The sequence below is a fragment of the Haliaeetus leucocephalus genome, unplaced genomic scaffold (assembly GCF_000737465.1).
Source record: "Haliaeetus leucocephalus isolate CR32 unplaced genomic scaffold, Haliaeetus_leucocephalus-4.0 Scaffold339, whole genome shotgun sequence".
Taxonomy (NCBI): domain Eukaryota; kingdom Metazoa; phylum Chordata; class Aves; order Accipitriformes; family Accipitridae; genus Haliaeetus; species Haliaeetus leucocephalus.
The window spans coordinates 4,904,086-4,926,264 of record NW_010972775.1 but is presented as its reverse complement, the minus strand read 5'-3'; the positions used below and the strand labels follow the sequence as shown (position 1 = coordinate 4,926,264).

General features: G+C 36.1%; 1 protein-coding gene across 7 annotated transcripts in view; it reads right to left on the bottom strand.

Annotated features, from left to right (window-relative positions):
* The window catches only part of VPS13C (vacuolar protein sorting 13 homolog C (S. cerevisiae)), a 107,100-nt gene that overhangs the window by 13,179 nt on the left and 71,742 nt on the right, over window positions 1-22,179 (bottom strand). For 3 of the 7 annotated variants that reach the window (XM_010571716.1, XM_010571715.1, XM_010571722.1), the window contains 21 exons: window positions 20,033-20,422; window positions 18,919-19,023; window positions 17,997-18,161; window positions 17,512-17,640; window positions 15,824-15,957; window positions 15,313-15,439; window positions 13,632-13,867; window positions 13,148-13,298; window positions 11,942-12,082; window positions 10,792-10,873; window positions 10,617-10,686; window positions 9,646-9,757; window positions 8,541-8,654; window positions 6,852-6,988; window positions 6,520-6,601; window positions 5,958-6,071; window positions 5,630-5,705; window positions 4,841-5,004; window positions 3,509-3,554; window positions 2,327-2,450; window positions 1,495-1,609 (listed from right to left, as the gene is read on the bottom strand). In XM_010571716.1, the coding sequence (XP_010570018.1) occupies window positions 1,495-1,609; window positions 2,327-2,450; window positions 3,509-3,554; window positions 4,841-5,004; window positions 5,630-5,705; window positions 5,958-6,071; window positions 6,520-6,601; window positions 6,852-6,988; window positions 8,541-8,654; window positions 9,646-9,757; window positions 10,617-10,686; window positions 10,792-10,873; window positions 11,942-12,082; window positions 13,148-13,298; window positions 13,632-13,867; window positions 15,313-15,439; window positions 15,824-15,957; window positions 17,512-17,640; window positions 17,997-18,161; window positions 18,919-19,023; window positions 20,033-20,422 (2,814 nt within the window). Of the gene's footprint in view, window positions 1-285; window positions 619-1,494; window positions 1,610-2,326; window positions 2,451-3,508; window positions 3,555-4,840; window positions 5,005-5,629; window positions 5,706-5,957; window positions 6,072-6,519; window positions 6,602-6,851; window positions 6,989-8,540; window positions 8,655-9,599; window positions 9,758-10,616; window positions 10,687-10,791; window positions 10,874-11,941; window positions 12,083-13,147; window positions 13,299-13,631; window positions 13,868-15,312; window positions 15,440-15,823; window positions 15,958-17,511; window positions 17,641-17,996; window positions 18,162-18,918; window positions 19,024-20,032; window positions 20,423-22,179 lie in introns of those variants that run through there. The other 4 variants (XM_010571717.1, XR_774624.1, XM_010571718.1 and 1 more) reach the window with 4 other exon arrangements.

The window sequence follows — 22,179 nt, the reverse complement described above, 5'->3', positions numbered from 1 at the left end:
ATAAAGAAGTTGTAGTAGTAGTAACTTGAAGTGATAGTGGTTCATCATATGTGTAAGTGACAGGCCTATGGCATATTACAGAAACCACAAATACAAGTTTTCTTAGCATTTATACGGAAACAGTATTTCTGTATCATGGAGTTGTAAGCATTTTCACAGAAGAATATTCCACTCAATATCACAATTTTAAATTTTGCACAAGTATCAAAATGTTGCTTTCTCCCTTCATCCACAGCCCTGGCTCTAAGAAAATGCTAATAAATAAATGAACTCAGCATCTACCCTGCCTGGGTTTATTCCCTAAGTACCTTCTATTGTTGCCACTCATAAGAAGCTAAGCATCCTTAGAAAAACAAATATACAGGAAACAAACCCTCCCTGCCTCTCACATCTTACCCACTCATCTAATGTTACTGAAGGTGGTTATACAAGTTTGTTTTCTTAGCCTGGACAAAATGAAACACTGTTCTATTCAACTGCTACACAGAAAAGATAAGAATGAAGGGGATATATTAAATGTAATCATGCCCTTAATCTAAACACTTAAGGCAGATAAAAGACTGTGACTGAAATAGAGAAGAAATATGGAAAGTGTTTACTCCGTTATTCCAGTTCTTGCTGCGTATGCCAGGAGAGAAAGAGAAAGAAGAAAAACATTAGAAACAGAATAGGAAATAAGGATTAAAAGAACATCTAGAAGGAAGTGGCAAATATGCACGTTTCGGTCTTAAAATGTTAATGTAGACAGTTATTTTATTCTAACTTTTCAGCAACAATACACATATTTTAAGGTAAGCTTTAAGAACATGAAAGCTGAAATACAAATTAACTGGATTCTGATTATCTAGGACTTGAAAACAACTGTTATTCATCCTCTGTATGTTAGCCACATCCAGTCATCCAGATGTAGAAGCAGACTAATATCCACACAATGCCTGTAGCTATGACATATTGGTATTAAGAATAACATAAGGAAATACCAAAACATGGTATTTTGAGAATTCATGCAGTTTTTTCAACTGCTGATACTACAAAAAAAAAAAAAAAAGGAATTTCGGTAGTTGTATTATATGCCAAACAATTCAAGCTCTATTCATCCTATTTAAAAATTGCTTAGTTTGTAAACCAGCCTCAGCTTTGTAATTAAGCAAAACACTAGAACTGAGTATCAAAATGTTTTTGTTTCCACATACTCAAATCTTAATCCTACTAATTCTTAATCCTGCTACCTGCTTCCAGAGCATGAGATAAGCAATTACAGAACATAATGTGCAGAAGATCATTTAACAGCAATGCTGCAGTTCTCTTGTCGCATTCAGGTTACTACAAGCACCTGGCCTTCTCTACTATACATGCTTGCTTTATGAAATAGGCTGGGGCAAATTTTTACTACAGATAACTGCCACAGATCCCTGGCAGCTTTTTTGTAACATAATCCTTTATGGAACGCTGTAGGTTAGAGAATTTTAACTGTATTCACAATGCAAGTCATACCTCAAATAAATCATAACCCTCAGCTTCCACCCTATCGTATGGCCGGATGATGCCATCTTCATGAATGAAACGTGGAGGACGGAGATTAGATACTTCTTCAGTTGATTCTGCCACCCTGCCATAGACAGTGGAACAGTATTCTGGTAAGCATGCTACAATTCTGACTTTCACCAATGTTTCTTTAAAAAGTCACACTTTCACCTGCCACATATCCCACTTACACTTCCCGGGTACCCTACAGATGTAAATAGTAAAGACACACTGCTAGTAATAAATCCAAAGTAACATTAGCCAATTAGCTACAGAATAACTTGGAGAAGTTTACTCCCAACTGTGGATAATTTACTAAGGGTTCTCGTGTTTATTAACAGACTTTCCAAAGGCCCCCCTGAAACACAAGAAACCCCTGATGTGCACTGCTAACCAAATTTAAACTGGCAAGTTTTCCTCCAAAAATTTCAATGGTTTGTTTATTACAGTAAGTTTAAATGACATTTAGATATTTGCATTCAGCAGTACATAAACCTATCTCAAAAGTAAAATTTACACAAGATCTTTTAATTACTTTCTGATTAGGGGAGGGAGTGAAAAGGAGAAAATGGACTAGTTACCATCTATTTGAACTACAACACTGCAATATGTATTCTGAAGCAGCAATTTCCAGAGATCACCATAAAATACATTCATTACAGGCTACTAGGCATCTCTCAACCCCATATATCCTACTGCATATTGTGTTTAACACAAGCAATTGTGTGTCACTACTGGACCACTTTACCACCTGGTATCCAACATATGGAAAGTACTTCAAAACTTCCTTTTGACATTTTACCTTTGAATACCCTGGAAGGTACTGCTTGCCATATCTACGATGCCACCTGTTGGGCGGGCTACCACTCCTACAAGCCCCTTTCCAATTCCTTTAAAGAATCCAGCTGCACCTTCTTTTTTGGCCCCTTTAAAAGAAAGGGAACAGAAGAAGACATAGTTTTAATGACCTACCTGAAGACATTAACAAACACAGATTTAAATCATTACCGCTCCAGGCTGTACTAGAACTGTTTTGTACTGGAAACAGCCCACAGCAATCAATTACATACAATCCACTTATAAAAAACAGTTCTCTGTGAGAAGTCACACATTGCTTCCTTGTCTGTTCAGACATATTGCTGTTCACTTAACACCTTACCAGCCTCCAAAGCCAGCATAACTGAGACATTAACTAGATTCTCTTTCTCACACTTTCAGTCTGGATTGTAGGCCAATATATCAGTTTTTATAGGTTGACAGTAATAACAAAATAATCTGAAGACTCTAAGATGCACAAGTATAATGGAAGTTAACTACTTCTATCTCAAAATTATGTGTTTCTGGTGACACATAACTATGGAAGAGCCAAGATAGTGTTTAGAAAGCATGCGTGTTCATCCACCAATGAGAGAAGGACTACATCTCAAAGTATCTGCCAATAATCTATAAAATACAACACAGTAACAATTAACTTCCAACATTTAAATCACTCTGCTGTGAAATTTAGTAAGAGGCTTTTTTTCTTGGATTTTTTCATCATCTATCATACTGATAAAGTGACAGTCTTCACAAAAACAAATATTTATCTCAGGCATAAAACCAAATTTACTTTTTAAGATTTCTCCAACCTTAGCAGTCTCAAAAAAACTTTTTCAATCAGTGCTTTTTAATTTATTATTTTTAGTAACTTTATTCTGGCTTTAAACAATAAATTGGGTACTCCAGCAGGCCTAACAAAATATGTCACAAAGACAACCATTCCTCAATTCATACAAAGGCTGAAAAGGTGGTAAGCCAACAACAGCTATAAATATATTTGAGTAAATCATCGTATAAGGTCACATTTGAATTAGAAATATAAAAATAATCTTACTACCTTTGGCATCACCACACTTAGATTGATATTTCTTAAAATTACAAAATAAGTTGTAAAGTATTGGGAAACCATTTAAGCAGTGCAGTGCAATGCAACCTTAGTGCTTACCTTCTACAGGTTTAGTGATTATGCCCGTCACACCTCCAACAACACCCTAAAAAGAAGAAGGTAATTAAGTTCCTACTTAGAAACAGGAATGCTATAGTCTAACTGGGCAACCAGTTGTGTCTCATCCTTCATTTTAAAACTTTATAATGAAGTTCAATATCAGAAACACTGTTTGGCTGCGGTTTTTTGGTTTCGTGGTTTGTTTGTTTGTTTTTACTTTAAGTTTTCAAGAAAATTATAACTGAGGGAAAGCAGAGAGGGGGGAAAACCTAAAATGGCTGAAGAAACATTTATAATGGCAAGAAAGACTAAAAAAATCTTTTCTACAATAATCAGGCTTGCAATAATTAAGGAAGTCACTATTTCACTTTCATTACTAACAGGAAGCTGCCAGAATTCCCAGTCATGAGTAAGCGATACCAAATATTGAAGATAAATTAACATCAAATAATTCTCTAGAAAACTTTAAAGGTCAAATAGTTTAATGACATGAAGACAGAAGAATAAAAATCCACTGAAGTAACTTCTAATTTTTCAGCAAACAGTATCAGAAACAACTCTACAATGTTTACTACTTACAATGTCTTAGAAATATGTTGACTGTTTTTATTTTGAATGGAAAGTGATAGAATTTATTAGAAGACTTAATTTGCATTCAGGTAATACAGATCTCTCAGTAATTGTTTACATGAGGTTTGTCTCGTACTTAGCGCTTTACCTAGAAATAGACATGATCCTTCAGCAACCAGAAAAGGTTCCCAACTTTTTATTATAAAAACAATATGGGCGTTGCACAGCTCCTATTTCAGAATAATATCTCCAACCTAATGTACTTACTTGTATACATATTCTACTTGCTTTATGTTCACACCCTTCTAAGTCAAGAAAACCTAGGAGTTTTTAGAAGACCTCAGCACATAGAAAGCCATTTCTACTATGCAGCACATGCCCAGAGCTCATAATTCACAGCCAACTGACTTTAATGGCAGAACTGACTGCAAGGTAAAATAAGGGCCCAGTTACTTTAATTAGATAACACATTTGTTGAACATGAGCAACTATATTTATTTATATAATTCACAGGAGAAACTGGTGTTAATTCCTACACTTTACCTTTCCAAGACCTTACCTTCAATTCCTCAAGATGGCCAAAACCACAACCTCAAACACTAAAGCTGATACACTATACTGAGTCTCCTATAAACCGACTGCCTGTTTGTCTCTTCTGTTTAGTTCATGAACTGATAAAGACAACATCAAACTTGCTTGCATATAATTTTCAAGCATGGATTAAGACTAGGCACATCATACCCTCCAACTTCAAATTCATACCTGTAACAAGCCTTTTCCTCCTTTGGCCAGGCTGTCACCAAAGTCTTTTGGCTGCCGACCCATCTCCTCTCTCCGTTTCTGCTGAAATTCTTTATCCATAGTAATAGCAGCCAAGCCTTTTCCAACCGAACCAGTGATCCTAGACACCACCCCTGCTGCACCACCTGATGGAACAGGGCATAAAGCAAAAGTTACTGTCCTTTCACAGTTTAACAGCAGACAACATACAAGAAGCCACAAAGTTCATAGCAATTTCCCTTCATGTTCAGTTTGGATATTACCAATTTACACAGAGTGACTACCACATGTTGTCCATGAGAAGACTCTGGAATCTGGCCTGAAAAGGTTAACTCTTAAATCGCTTCAGTACATGTTATATGGCATATTGGATGGAATCGTATTTTCTCTAATTACTGTAACACATAGCTAAATAAAAATCTAAGGTAACTGTAACAGTAGCTGGTCCTAAGAACACTTCTCAGGCTTCTCCAGACATTTTAGGACCATTAGAATTATTTTCGTTATTCATCCACGGCATGGTACAAATTCAGTTATACGTGCAACGTTTCTCAGTTTGCTCACTCCGTCTACAAAACAGACATTTAGATGGTCTTGAGTTAGGTATGAATGATCTGTACCACAAATACTGGCAATAGTATCTGATAAATACTCATCAAAAAACTACCATGTAGATACTTCAAAAATATCTTTCCCTTCAAAATAAGAAGAATCTAAACGCAATCCATGAGTTAAACTAATTCATTAAAACAGTGACATTATGATACATACCGACTGTGTGTCCAAGAAGACTTTTAACACCAATTACAAAGCCTTCAGCAAATTCTTCAGGTCCTTGAACAGCACCCTAAAAATGAAGCTTATTTTGAATAGCAGAAAACTATACATTTATGCACCTGTTTCAAAAAAACCTAGCGATTCCTTTACACTGATGAAAGGAAGGCCATTTGAATATGTTATTTCTTCAAAGTTAACATTAAAAATTACCACTTCCTTAACTGTTCAGGGTGTAGAGTACAGTAACAACAAAACTGCAACCCTACTAGTATATTCAATCAGCCTGCTACTCATACATGGTTGAAGAATCAGAAAGTCATACCTGGAACGGCTCATAGAAGAAAGCTTCAACTCCCTCAGACAAGCCTCTGATTAAGCCGAATGGATTTCCAAGAACATCTAACCCAAGTACAAGAACATACATCTGTTTCAGGAGCTAAATAATGAGGGAAAACCAAAACAAAACAAAAATAAAAGCAGTGTCACTAGCTGCTGCTGTTACACATAGTTCCATGTTAGAACCCAAGGCTGGTAAATTTTGTAATTTACTACCTAAGTAATGCGTTAAGAGTACCCAGCTAAGTATTCCTGCTAGAATGAAGACAGGCTTAGGCAAAAGATGAAGCATATGTATGGATAACTAGAAGAATAGTTTGGTGAAGAAAAATACAAATAAGAACAGAAGCAATCACTTAAAACTCTTAAAACACATTTTCAGGACACTTTTGTATTTACATTTTCATAATGTGCCACCAGATTCCTACTGCAGTACCATGAAATGAAAAAACAGTAGCTGTTTAGATGCATTCACCTTTTCTCTCCTATTTTCTGCATTCTGTAAGATACTTAAAACTTTACACAAAGGCTTGACTAAATAAGCTTACTTGTTCGCTATAATGTCTAACAACTCTCTTCATCAGTTGATCTCTCTTGTAGAACTGATACTTAATTTCAAAGAAAGCAAGTCTGAAAGACAAGTAATCACACATTAGTTATACATACCCTTCCTCCTTCTAAATAGTTCTCTTTTTCCTTCAGATAATCCTGAAGCCCTATTCTCTTAAAAAGGAGCCTAAATCCCATCTTCTCTCCATTGCTCCCTTTCCCCAAAGGCTGTACACATGTATACTAGAGTCAGCAAAGTTTAAAAATGGAACCAATTATTAAATGTATAGTAGCTTTATTCAAAATACAAAAAATATATTTATTAGCTTACTTGAAAATAAGATCATCCACATCTGTTAGAGTAGCTCCAATACTTTTCAGTAGCAAATTCAGAGAATGGATGGCTATCATTTCTTCCCCCTTATCTGATGCTTCTTCACCAGAAGCCAGAGACAGACTCAAATGCAACTGTCAAGACAGAATTAGTAGAGCAAGACAAATCAAGACAAAAAGACCAGACAGGTTGTATGGTGGACATGTAAACAAAACAGTGGTAAAACAGTGGTAATTGTATTTTTACTCACTTTGAGGAAATGTACAATTTCAACAAATGTGCTTGAACTCACAATGGTATTACTTTGATAACATATATATTTATTTATATTTCCATACAGAGAAGTGTCAAATTGCCCTAGAATTTTAACTTTTGTTATCTTTACATGTGTAAACTCCTGTATAAGCAATGAGAGATATAACATGTTAAATAGGTGGAGCTTAATTCCCAGTACAGGTTAAATTTTAAATTCTGATTTACTTAACTAGCTTGTATGTATTTTTGCAACTAGTCAACTCTTTTGGGAGAAATCATGAACTTCAGAGAACTGCCTTTAACACTGTAAAATAGGATTTTTTAGTGTTGATAAGACACTTATTTTAAAAGAAATCCATACACTTTTCTTAAGGGTGGAGAAGGCAATGGAAAATTATTTTTCTTTTCCGTTGTTCATCACCATAAGCAATATTGCTCCCTTCTACTCACTTACAAGAGGGCATAGCAGTTAACCTGTATGATTTGACTTTTTCAAGATTCCCAACTTTTTTTTTTTTTTTTAAAGGCCACACATCCATTTTCATGGTCTTTCCACTATCCAGTGGTTTAGAATATTGAGATAAGTCACTAAAGGTGAAAAAAAAAAAACTGGAGAGAAAAAGAAGCCCCTTCCTATACTTACCAGGCAGCATGTCTAGACGTTTCAAATAAAGATGCAAGAGAGACTTAAAATTATAACTGTTTCTTAACAACTTGAACCAGACCAGCTAGAGGATTATGTTAAAATATCACAACAGTGTCTTGTTCCTCTAATGTTTTCCCTGGCTTCACATTCGTATTAGTGTATAAGCATAACCATATCAGAAAAAAAATCTGAGAATCTAAGTGTACCCTAACAGATATCTAGTGAAATAAGTAAAAAGCTGGAAAAAATGCCAGAACTTACTCATCTGTATTGGGGTTTTTGTCTGTCTTTTATACATTCAGTGAAAATGAGAGGAAAGTAAGTAATTTTTGTCCTCTAATTTCTTATTCAATCTGATAGCCTTAGGGGAACATTCTGCTGTTTCAGAGTAACATATAATTACTGATGATCTTTCTTCCTTTGCTCCAGAAAAATCTAACTGGTTCAAGAGAGACATGAAAACAAGCCCATGAAAGTGTATTTTATTATAATTTATCATACATTACTTGGATACCTTCAGGCCAGCATTTTATTTAGCTTTCCTCGTTATTATACCCATTGACTCTTCCCACTTAGCAACGGTTAAGGGTCTGTTTGTACTCATGAGCAACTAGCAAAGTTTTCCAACAAAGTATTAAGTTCTAGAGAACGTAAAAAAACCACCATTAGGAAGACAGCACGAAGGAATTACCCAGAAGGTTGATCTGAGGATGTATTTACCATAAGGAATTAAGAGATCATTGATATCAAGTGTTTTATTAACCAAAAGTATCCCTATTACATACCTTAATTGGAGAAATGTGAAAATGCTCAAAGAAGCTGAGCATTGACAGGTCTGTTAGGGAAGACTCCATTAGCTCAGTGTTAAGTGCATCGACATCTTGCTTAATTAATTTAGACTGGTTTTATTATAAAAAAAAGAAAAAAAAAGAACAGAAGTTTATCTCATCAACATATATGTAATATAATATTATCATACATAAATATATGTAAACAATATAATCAGCAGAAATAATCGTCAAAATAATAATAATAAATATAAATATAAATAAATATAACTGTAATAAAACAGTTAGCTAACTAGTTAAACAGCCAACACCTCCAAAACTGGAAATAGAATAATTACTTTCGTATACCAGATTATAACTGTACTAATACATTTCTTTAATCCAGGGTAAAACAAACAAACAAAAAAAAACCCCACACAACAATTTCTGCCTGACTTTTCCATTTTTTGCTATATCACTTGATATTCCCTTAAATTCCTCAATCACTTAAGGTATCACATGTAAATTAATTTAGAAATTTTAGTAAAATAACTTCCTGAGGTTCTTTGCATTTTTGTATTTCCTCACAAAATTAGAATTTTTATACAGTACATCTGAAGATACCATTTCTCAGAAAAAGAAACTGGCAAGAATGACTCTCCTATGCACACTAGAACCAATTGTGATCTTTATGAATATTATCCACCTATGTAAGACTTAATTTAGAGCCAGGAAAATCTGTTCCTTCTGCTCTCTAAAGACAAAAGACACTACAGACTGACAATTAGAAGTCCATTCTATAAACCCTAACCTTATTTCATCTACCACCCTTAACACTTTGTAGCCACAGTTGAAACAATTGTGTCATCAATTAATAAAATATTAAATGAGCAGAAAACACACATACCCAAGTATCAGTTACTCAAACTTGTCAATTAGTAATGCTCACAGCCAATGCTTAACAGAAATACCAGTGCCTCACTGAAAATTATGTTACCATATCCCTTTATTCACTGTTGTCAAATTCAATATTCACTTATTTAAACTGAAATTTTCAGAAAATCACAACACTGTTACCATAAAGGCCCTGTTCTGGCAAAAATCAATTTCTCTGGTATGTTACCCTTTGTCTTTCAGCTTCTGGGTCTGTAGATGGAGTGAAAAGTTCACTAAGTGCTCCTAAAAATCCTTGATCAATTTTCAGTGCCATTTCCTGGATAAGAACCATGAAGTATCTAAAATAGAAAAAAAAAAACAAACAGTGTATACTTGTAGAAGTTAAACTTAAATATCACTTGCTTACCCTACGTAACTCAAGTTTTGTTAGGCAATGTTGCATATTACAATGTACAATATCAACTGTCTATTTACAGTTAGAAGGGCCTACCAGCCCCACAAAGCTATACATTACTTTACTGTAGATTATTCATATCTTAACACTTCCAAAATTTACCTAAAATATTAACCATCATCAAATATTTCTTATATTCTTACATTATGATTCCATGTGCTCCATAGATAACATCACCTAAACAACATATTTCTTCCTTTTATCCAACTGCCTCTCTCCAAAAGTCATATTACTGAATATTTATTTTATTATAATTCACCATCCTCAAATATTTTATCCACACTAGTTGGCTACACATATTTGCATGAGAAACTGTCAGGCTTTGTCTCATTTTTAGTACAAAAACTCAAGACACAGACATATAAACTAAAGAACATACATTTCACAATAGAACACACTGCATTGGGCTACATTAGATACTGTATGAACTGTCTGTTGTTAGAGCACCAAATAAACCCAGCACTGCACAGCAAACAGGCAGACATGCAACTCTGATATTGTAGTACAAGAGGGAAATAATTCTGATTAGTAAAGAGTTTGAATAACAGTCCATTCACATAGTCAGTCCTTACTTTCTATAAGTAAGTTTCTTTTAAGAATTATGTTTTTTCACTGGAGATGTTTAAAAACTCAATCCAAAGTCAAGAGTTGTTTGGATAAGAAAACGTGAACTTTAAAACAAGGTTCACTTTTAAAATGTGTTAAATCTCTAAAACTGTATTACAACACACCATTAAACTCACTTGAATTGCAGTACTTTGCTGTATTCATTGAATCTAGTGATGACACTGATGTCAATGAAGGGTTTTGGTTCTAAAGAGAAAAAAACCAACAATCTAAGTATATGTAAAAAATAAATTGCGAAGTTACTACTTTCGGGGCTGAATAAATCTGATATTACTAAAAGGTTTCTCTTACCTGAATCCAAAGAAATTGACTTGGGAGGGGCCACAGGGTGAAATACAACAGGAAACATCGATCCTGGTAATTGATTATCAACCTAAAAAATTATTGCATAATTACAGGAATATTCTTATGACACAATAGTCAAAGACCATTTCCTATTTAGAAGGCTTGAGAAACTTGTTTATACACTGCGTTCAAGAACATCATCATTCTTATTTTGGGGGAAGGAGAGAAGAAGAAGAGGATTACTCTGCTATTTGGTATTTTGGAATGTTACCTATTTAGTTATAAAAGGTCAGGTGGTTGCACAAGGGATGCTTACACAGGTTCACACTCACAAAGATTCATTTATGGGGTCTGCAGCTGAATGCACACATTGACTGTAATGGTGAAAACTACCTTCAGGCAAAAAATAAAAACAAAATGCGAGAGATAAAAGGAAAGAGGAAACTCCTCCCCACCAGCTGGTCAGGAAAAGCATCAGGGTCCTCAATGAATGCCCTCCCCCCTGGGGGACTCTGAAGTATAGCAAATGGAGATGAAGATGACAGTGACAATTTCTCACCATTATTTTCCTCTATCTCACTAGTACCTGCTCAAGCATTCTACTGGTTAATTTAGCAACATTATTAGTACTGACTGGAGTATGCTAATCAGGTGCAAGTGTTGCACATTAATTCACTGTTAAGCTTACATGCAGGCATACTATTGCATACTGGTTTTGAGGATTTGTCTATTATCTACTTTCCATTAGACAGGTAGTTTTTGTACTAAAGATCTCTAAACCTCTAGATACACTCTCTAGAATAATGTTACATAACTGTATACAAACTATGGTAAACAAATTTTGAAAAAGGTTGAGGGTTTTGTTTGTTTTAAAACACCAAAACACCTCTCTTTAGAAATAAGCTTTCCATCATAGCACCCTGTTTTACATTAACCCATAATTCTGTGCATTTTTTTCTATACTACTTGCAAAATCCTGGGATGGCAGTTCTGCAGTACTTTTCCTTCAATGGAGCATTCATAGCACTTCTGCTACTCTGACATAGTGAACAGAGCACCACATATGTAAGATTTGGAGATACTTCTTCATATAAATTAATAAAATAAAAGCATTAAAATGTCTGTTTAGTTTACAGACCATGATGAGAGATGGTACCTGCAGCCAATACAATTGAGCCCGTAAGCTTCTTTGGTGAGGTGACTGTTTGAATTCAACATGAATTCCTGAAAGGAAGTTGCGTCGGATGCTGCATCTGACTGGGAGACGCATTTCCATTGGAACCTTACTAAAATTCACCTGGAAATAGAAGAAAGCAGAGCTAACATATAGTTTAATTAGGGAAATAATAAAATGTTATGTTACTAGTAAACAGACCAGCAAATAAAACCTGCATTTTTCCTTATTTCATGATCACATGGCTACTGAATTACTCAATTATTCCAATTATCTGCATGGAAAGTAACAAAAACCACAAGTTAGTCTGATAAGCACATTACATTGCAACTGCAGTTGCCCCAAGCGGGAACCTCTGTGTCACCTTAGTAACTATTTCTTCATAAGTTATATATTACACTGGCATAATTAAAGATAATTTGCATGCAGCTGCCTACTTTCCCAGCTGATGCTTTTACCCTGATCCTGAAACATTAAACTTATGAGAAGCAAAATGGAAAAGCTCTCCTTTATTCCAAGTCAAATGTAATGACTTACAAGTTTTTGATACCATGTACTTTAAATGCACTACTGCAATGTATAAAACCTAAGCATTCATACAACTGAGGGTATATGTGTTTTTCAAATGAAAGGATGATATAGAAAACAAGCCTGATTATGGTACTACAAAATGCCTGTATTTTACTTAGCCATTTCATCACATTAAATTTATGCATGGAATAGAGGTATGTATAATTAGTGTCTGAAAAAGCTCAGGTAAATAAATTAATTTATTTCAAGAGCCTTTGAACGCTATAGGATCCTTTATCATATCAAGTCATGGGAACTGCAGCTTATTAAGAAGCTAACCCCAAGATTTCCGCAAAGAATTTAAGCTATGTCAATGAGAATATAGGTTCATAGCTAACATGCAGATACCAAGCAATCTTTTCTACCTCACAAAAGCAAAAATCTTTGAGATTTGTACTTCATAATACAAGTCTGGGGAATACTTCAATACTGCCTCAGTATTACCTCAATACAAAAATATCCTACGGTATAAAATGTAAAACTATTAAAAAAAAAAAACTTGTTTTTTATTTGTGTTTCTCTTAATACAGCATCTATCCTTACTTAGGAAAACAGAAGTCCGTTTTAACTGTTGCACATGTTCTGCAATCACTTAAACACTGATGCCTCTAAACGTACCTCAATATTGCTGTCTAGTTTATGCCAACCTGGAGCTTGGAAAGCACTCTTACAAAGATACTTTTGATAAGCTTGTTCCAACAGGTTTATTTGCTTTTGATTAAATGGTTTCCACTTTTGCCTTGGTTTTAATTCCCAAACAACACCAGAACTGCAAGACAAATAACAAGGTTAACAATTTAATAGTACTTAAACCTTTCTTATGCATACAAAACATGTAAAAAAATATCCTAATTTTTCAGGCTCAAAAACCCCTATTGTTTACTTTTTTTTTAATAGAAGCTAAGCAAGCAGGCAGTTAAATCCTATTTATTCAAATTGCACAATAGGAATAAAGGCAGAATTTAATTTTACTTAAAAAGGTTTCACTTATATTAATTTAATTTCAAAGATGTCCCCTTCAACTCAATTATATTGCTAAAATTATAATACGCTGTCAAATTTTGATAATTCAAAGGAATATTTAAGCTTACATGCGCAATACCTAGTAATTCCTATGTAAGAGATTTCTTTTTTATTTTCATTGTTAACAAGAGAAAGTCCAAGACTATGGATTGACAAGTTTATTTCTTGATCAGGTTGCTCCAGCTCCTCTGCTTGTCGTGCTTTAGAAACTAATGCAACATCATCTGTGAAAAGTAGCACTCGTTGGCGTCCATCCAGGAAAGACACCCAGTGTATTTGAGTATTTGCATTGTAAGGGAATTGGCCACAATCATCCTGTATTAGGGGGGAAAAAAGTAAATAAGTAATTACAGGAGTAAATCCATGATGTAGCTGTATGTTTACAAGCAAGCAAGTTTACTGGCACACACCCAAACCAGAACTCAGTATTTTTCTTGTTTGTTGAGTTTACTGCATCATACTGATTCAGTGGCATCTTGTATCCCAACACTGGAAAGAAGTTAGGGGCTGGGATTTTTTTTTTTTTTTTACCTTTAGAAAAGTAGGCATTCCGGCAAATTTGTGGATGAGAAAAATATTGGAAATTATTAGAAAACAAAGGCCTTCACAGCAAAAGAAAAGACTTAGAATCATAGGTGATGGGGGAAGAAGGCATTAAGTCATACACCACGAAACAGTAAAACCAGACAATGTTCTTCAAATGCAGATATTCCTTATTTGTTTATTTATGAGGTAAAATCAAGATAGTTAAAGCCCTTTTCTCAAAAGCCAAAAATAATCATGAATATAACCATAATTATATACTAAGAAAATCAGTTTCAAACTTAAAACATTTTTAAATGTAAAAAATTTGACCCAAGAAAGTACTTATACAGTGAAGCACACTGTAATTGGTTAACTGTCACAGTTCAGCTGTGAGAAACAACATCCATTCCCCATATAACTGAAACACAAACTTGCTTCCCTGTCCCTACTTTTAGCTACTAATATCTTCAGTTTTCTCATCTTAACTCTGTGCCTAGTCAACAGAAAAAACAAGCCACCTCTGAAGAATTCACAGTTTAGTAAAAGGTACAAGAGGTCTGCTATTTAGAGACAGACACATAGGACTTTATTTAGCCTACATTCCAGTTAAGTGAGAAAAATCTTCCTCCATCAACACTTGCTTCCCCATTCTTTAACAAAATACTTTCCCAGTCTTATCCTAGATTTATCTCTGCTTCCAGTTATAGTTTCCCTCTTTCCCCCATTCATTTTCCATCTTGATCGTTGTTATTTTGCCCCCACTTCACACATTTTCCTCTTTTAATATTCCGTGAGTTACAAACACCAAAATAGCTCTTAGTGAGCAACTCAGAATTTTCTGCTCTATGCAAGCATTTCCCATAGGAAGCAAGAGTCACAGCAGTCAGGGTTTTTCTCCATCTTTAAGGAGATACTTAAGCCAAATGCAGCACTGCTGGACAATTGGTGAATTATTCATTCTCTGTACTATTTAGATATGTCCACAGCTCATACACTTGATCCTTCTTCTTTCATATCCAAGAAAACCATGCAGAAAATGCAGGCTGGAGTTTCTGTCCAATCCTCTATTTGTATCAATCTGAACATCTAAAATCTTGCTACTTGAGCGTAGGCTCAAAAGTCTCTTACAGGACAAGACAGATGCAAGTTACTGAAGAAGCTTTCTCTCAGAGAATTTTAATCTTGTTATAGTCCTAGATTGGTTCAGCATTTACTTCTCCCTTTCTGAAATTTACCTTAAGTAGGTCATGTTCACCAAAATTCTGGGAGTAGCCCCAAGTCAATTTTCTTGTTTTAGTTGGATCTGTCCATGCAAACAGGCATACTTGCTTTGGTTTCAACTCCATTTCCTCTTGTAATCCACTGCAGGTTATAAGAAAAGAAGTGACAGCATTCACTGGTTAAGACCACTGACTGAAGTAGTGCAAGCAGATGATAGTGCTATAGACTCCACCCCTCCAGCCTCCTGGGGTGAGGGGTTAAGGGCCTAGGCTATCCATTCCAAACAAGTCCAGCTGTAGCTAGGCTTTTGGTGAACTAAGATCTATACTCCCACTTTTTTCTCTCCACTTTCTCAGACTATGACAACTGCTTAAAAGTAGAAAAAATACTTCATTAAAAAAACGCGATAAAGAAACAGGTTTTTTGTATTTTTCAAGGTACCACAATGATAAAAAGAGAACTACTATCTCCACAAAGGATATCCCCTGGTTAAACAACTAATGGTGAATTGTTTCTTTCACATACCTCTGTTTATATCTGAGAGAGTCCCACGAAGTATGGTTAACAATAAGAGCCGGAGCAGCTCCCTCATGGTAATCCGAGAAGCTTATAAGAGTAGAATGCTCAGAAACATTCACATCTACCAGTAGGCCCCCATTCTGGAGAGAAAGTTAGAAAGTTCAGCATTTGTTCTATGCATAAATTCAAGTTAGAACAGATTAAATTGTTATTTTTAGATAAGTCATTCACCGGCCTCTTAGAAATGAAAAAAGGAAATGTATTCTACATTATCTAGTAACGGTAAGCTCAAACACATTGGTCACTGGCTTAAGACAGACATCAGTATCATCCACAAACTATCTGTTGATTTAACTTAATTGAAAAGTTATATTCAAAGTATAACATTTTTAAGAATTACTTCATTTGGCTAAGTTCAGTAAAAAGTATAGGCAAGCATTCCCTTCGCTTTCTTCTACAAAACTTAAAGTTACATTTAAAAACTGACATTTCCTGCACATTCCTTAAAAATCTGAAAGGCTACTCTAGACAAACACACTAAAGTTATTGAAAGTATGACAAATATAGCAATAGTGTATTAATGAACTGATCACTGAGCAGAAAAGTTCTGTTGACTGAACCTCTGAACAAATCATTGTAAGTCTTTCTTCTAAGGGCTTTCAAGATGCTGTTTTCTTCCAGTGTATTTGCAAGATATTTCTGAGGTATGTACAGCATAATTTTCTCATTTGCTTATACAAAGGAGGTACCTCATGCTTTCCCTTTTGGATAGTCTCTTCAGAAAGCTTTCTCAAATGCTTGTCTAGCAAGATAAATTGATGTTTTTGCTATGCTGTATGGAGAGGTTGGAGGTGACACATCTACCTTTGAAAAAGATGATCTTACAGATTCTCCAGCTCACATCAGAGGGATGTGAGAAATTATGTTTAGTACTCTACACAGCAGTAGCAAACCTCACTACATACGGGACTAGAAAGGATTCACTTGCAAAGCTGAACCATCTACTGTCTTAGAACAGTGAAGAAAACCGCCCACTACTCTAAGTGCATCAGCAGAACAAGAGATAATCAATGACATCTTTTTCTTAAACATTTTTTCAAACTGCTTCAGCAAACTTAGAGAACTAGATTATCCTCACAGTGACTTGTATTGCAGCTAATTACGATCAGCATTATCTCCAAAGACTTGTCTGAACATGCTACATTTATATACACATTCCCTAATGCCAGGCTAGGGTGAGTTCTGAAATAATTAAGATTTTACTAATTGAACAATAAATTATTTTAGCCATGAACTGTGTCCAACATGTATTAGCTTAACAACAAAAAATACATTCTACTTTAGGATAACTATTTAAACAAACTGAAGGCACCTAAGAAATACCCTCTGCAAAAGAACAGATGTTAGAGGCCTTGTATACCATTTTTAATTTAATAGCAATAGAGTTGTTCAGCTTCCTATAGGCTTGTCAAAACTAAATCAACTTGACCACTTCACACAGCTATGAAAACATTAACAACATTGCAAACTTGATTCACAACCTTTTTTATGCAACAGAACTAAAGTGCAGTGCACCAACACCTTAAGGCACAAGACTTCAATCTTGATGATCTTGCAGACTCAAGCTTTCCTAAGGTCAGTACCATAAGGCTAAAATGGAGTACTAAGAACAGACCACACAAAGCCAGTCTCACCAGTTCTTCCAGCCTCAGCAGAGTACCATTATCCTGGGCATTAAACAGGAATGGTTTGGATGAGCTTTCATAGCCAACTACTCTCACACAAAGTTCACCAGATGAGTTTTCAGGCCAAAATGGAAGACACTGTAAAACAAGAAATATGCATGACTTTAACAGTTCATGTATGTTCAATATAGTAAGCCAGCAATAAAACAGTCTTGTGTGACTAACACTATTTCCAATGCCTTAGTTCTTACCTCAGTATCGACTCTTGAACATCTCATCTACATTTCATAAATTACCTAAATTGAAGGACTTGATTAGTTTACCAACATACACAACCCAATGCTGTTCAAGTTGCCCCAAGATGTGAAGTATCCACGTCATGCCATCACAAGTGACAGAGCTTCTATAAGAAAACTGCTTTTTCCTCAAGTGACAGCTAGAAACCAGTTGTTTGTCTACAATAACATCCAAAGGAAAAAAATCTCAAACATTACCTCTGAAGTCGAGATATAATTCCATTTATTAGTTGGAAAAGAACCATTAGGACCAATTTCTCCAACTTCTAGTTCCAAAGAAGATTTGTTTGCTATTGTATAGAATGGAGTGAAGGTAACTATCCTGGTAAGATTAGAACTGCTCATTTTGATGCTAACTCCAACCTGTTGAACAAGGACAATTTGAGCAAACAATCAACAACAAGCTTAAGAGAAAAGTCAGGATGGAAAAAAAAAACAACAAACCCTACATTACTGTAATTACAAAGGCTAGCATACAACACTCCTGTTCTGAACACCTGTAATAAAAGAACCAAACAGCATGCAGTAAAATCAGAGAACTATGCAACACAATTAAAACAATGGTAAAGAGACAGGTTAGATGTACTGTTTTGCAGCTGTAGCATTTGTGAGGAAAATCCTACAGGAATCCCTCTACACTAAATGAGGACAACCTAAAATAATTGTATCATCAGAGATTAGTTAAAGAGTATATGGAAACACAACTCCCCACATATCTGCATATTATTATAAAATGTATTCTTTATTCTGCTTAGTTGTGGAAATGTTGTCTTAGACAAGGCTGCTGAGCTGAGTGAAGATCTAAACATTTGCAAACAATTATGTACTTTGTGAACTCTTATCTCCACTGTACGAGTTCACTATTGTATTTTTGAACAGCCTAGTACTACACATTTGTTACAGAAACCACACATTTATTAATTACACTGAAACTTCTGTTGGTGAAACTATTTGTCACCAGATGCAGACCTGAATAGCTGGGGCATAGAAGTTATTACTCTAGCTGTTAAATATTTCCATGATTTAAAAGCAGTGTAAGTAGTGAAACAATTAAAGAGAAGAAGTAGGCAAGCCAAAAGAACCCCGAGAGCGCTCCATAAAACACAGAAACCTATCTTACCAGATAATCCATGTTATTAGCTGAACACCTGACACATCCATAGCTTCCTACAGTATCAAGGGAAAAGCTACTGGACCAAGTGCTAGTTGAAATACATAACTGGATCTACACATAAGAAAAGAAAAGAAAAGAAAAACAAGTACTTCATAAATTGATTTTAATTCTGAAGTTCATGCATTATGGAGTGCAATTATGTCATGTTGCAGTATAGAGATGACACTTAAGTGCTTTTAAAACCTTCTATAAGTTAAGATAAGCTTAAGCATGTAGTATCACTATTTGTACTCTGATTTATTAGTCTGTGCCTGAATCCTGGGAAAGATGTTACAGTAAAAGGTAGCAAAATAGAGGAGCCCTTATTGACTCATGTTCATGACAGCACACACATAGATGGGGAAAAAAGCTACAATTTTGTGGTGCGTCACAAACTTGAAGAGAGGAGAGGAAATAATCAAAAGAACACCTTGTCAAAACTGTTTCTTCAACCATTTCTTCAACTATTGTTGGGTGAAAAAAGATATTTAAAAGTAAAGAAGGGCCACTTCAGAAAAAATCCTCTACTACAGTACTCTTCATTTGACCATGCAAATATCACACCAAAACAAAATCAGAACATGTTTAACATACCACAGAACATTTACATTGTGCATTTTAAATATCAAATTAGCTAGCTGAGTAAAACACAAGTCTGTGATTTGTCTTCGTTCAGTGGAAAATGCCTGCACAGAAGATTCAGAGCAGCCTTCCTTTTGTTTATAAAGGGAGTCCACACTCTGAATTTACATTAAATTCCCCTCCCTGAGAAAACAGTTTTCTGGTAGGGCACCCACTGAATTTTCAGGACCTAACCACTCTATACCATCACCCAGCTTCTGGCTGGGATGAAAGTTAGCCAATGGGATGCAGTGCAAGACCTGGAAAAAGTTGCAATAGACTTTTTGTCTACCTGCCTTCCCTTCTACTTAGTCCAAAAAGTATAATTAACAAGAAGAAAGCAGCAGCCTATAGATTTAAATGCTATTAAAAAATTTCTTAGACAAAATGTGTGTGTTCCCCCCCGCTCCAGAACAGGATTTTAAAACACCACCACAACCACTGCCTAAAATAAGCATACCTTATTTTTACTAAAAATAGTTTTCTTTTTAAAGGAGAACAAAACAATATCTCTGTAGTCTGCTGGATGCTTCACATGAGTGTCTTCAGCTCGATACTGGAGAATACGGGAAGTCTTGTTGATTATCCAGTAAGGACTGAACACAGACAAGATCATACGGCTTCCACTTCGCCTGGTATGTATGTAAATATCCACTGTCATCACTGTTGCAGAATGGGATGTGAAACACACACAAAAAAATTCAGGCATCCCATCACTAATTTTAAGATGCCCATTCCAGTCTTTGCCTTGATATTTTATCAACACAAGCTCCATTATTTCACCATTGATTCTTGAATGAAAAACATCTGCAGCACTCCCTTCCATCAACTCACGGGCTTCTGCTGTTCCCTGTAGCAAAATTAAAAGAGGCAAATTAAGTTTTTAATACATAAAATGTAGGTATTCAAAAACCAGGATTTTATCCTTCTCTTGCAGGATGCACATTTCAGATATTTCAGTACCACATGTCCCAGTGTCCAATCACTTTCATTTGAGCCTGATCCTATGAATAATTTGAGATCAATTGCCCTTTTCTTACAGGACAGTAAAGACTGCTTAATTCTGGATTTCAGGAAGGCAAACTAGTTCCAGTGTATCCCCTGACTCTGTTCCCTCCCTCCCTCCTCCATGATTTCCAATGGATTTTGGCAATGAGTTCTTATTCATATACTTACAATACTGAGTGCAACACTGAATTGGACTGTGCTGCAAACATACAGCCAGGACATTTCACGTTAAAGAACACCAAAGGCAGAAAGCCGGCAGCTGTGCCATATTGTTTGGTAGCACAGCTTTCTTCAGGCAGTAACATCCCACAACAGCTTTCCTACTTTTTACTGAGAAACAGTGTATTTTACTGTATTGAACAGTGAGTAGCCAGGCTTGATTAGTCAAGGGATGTGAAGACAATAAGCACATAACCATCTACAGGTATAGTGACTTCAGAAATAGATTTGAATTACTAGTTTCTGGCTCCTCAAATCAAGGTAATGGTACTCTGTTCTACATTCTGTCACTCTGAGTACTAAAGTACAGTGAAGGTAAGGAAAACTGGAAATAACGTCATTAGGATGTTCGACAGAAGTGAAAGAAAGTTCTAAATGAATGCCACAGCCAGTTATGTGAGTAGGACAAAACAGAACAAACTAGGATGATAGTTATAAATCCTTACACCTTTTCTATTGTGATGGGTTGACCCTGGCTGGACGCCAGGTACCCACCAAAGCCGTTCTATCACTCCCCCATCCTCAGCTGGACAGGGGAGAGAAAAAAATATAACAAAAAAGCTTGCAGGTCGAGATAAGGACAGGAGAGATCATTCACTAATTACCGTCACGGGCAAAACAGACTCAGCTTAGGGAAAATTAGCTCAATTTATTACAAATCAACCAGAGTAAGGTAAATGAGAAATAAAACGAAATCTCAGAACACCTTCCCTCCACCCCTCCCTTCTTCCCAGGCACAACTTCACTCCTGGATTTCTCCACCAAGCCCCCCCAGTGGCACAAGGGGGACAGGGATGGGGTTTACGGTCATCACACGTTATTTTCTGTCGCTTCACCTCCTCAGAGGGAGGGCTCATCACAATTACAACAATAAAATTTCCCCACTCATCAAGCAGCTCTTAACTCTCTAGCTGCGTTCAGTCCATGTTTTGCCCGTTACCTCTCTCAATTACTATCCTTATCTCAAATTCCTCACACATTGCCTGCATTCTCCAGGGCTCATCACACTCTTCCCCTGCTCCAGCGTGGGGTCCCACCCACGGGAGACAGTCCTCCACGAACTTTCTCCAACGTGGGTCATTCCCACGGGCTGCAGTTCTTCACAAACTGCTCCAGCATGGGTCCTTTCCACGGTGTGCAGTCCTTCAGGAGCACACTGCTCCAGCATGGGTCCCCCACGGGGTCACAAGTCCTGCCACAAAACCTGCTCCATGGGCTCCTCTCTCCACAGATCCGCAGGTCCTGCCAGGAGCCTGCTCCAGCGCAGGGTTCCAACGGGGTCACAGCCTCCTTCGGGAACCCACCTGCTCCGGCGTGGGGTCCTCCACGGGCTGCAGGTGGATATCTGCCCCACCGTGGACCTCCCTGGACTGCAGGGGG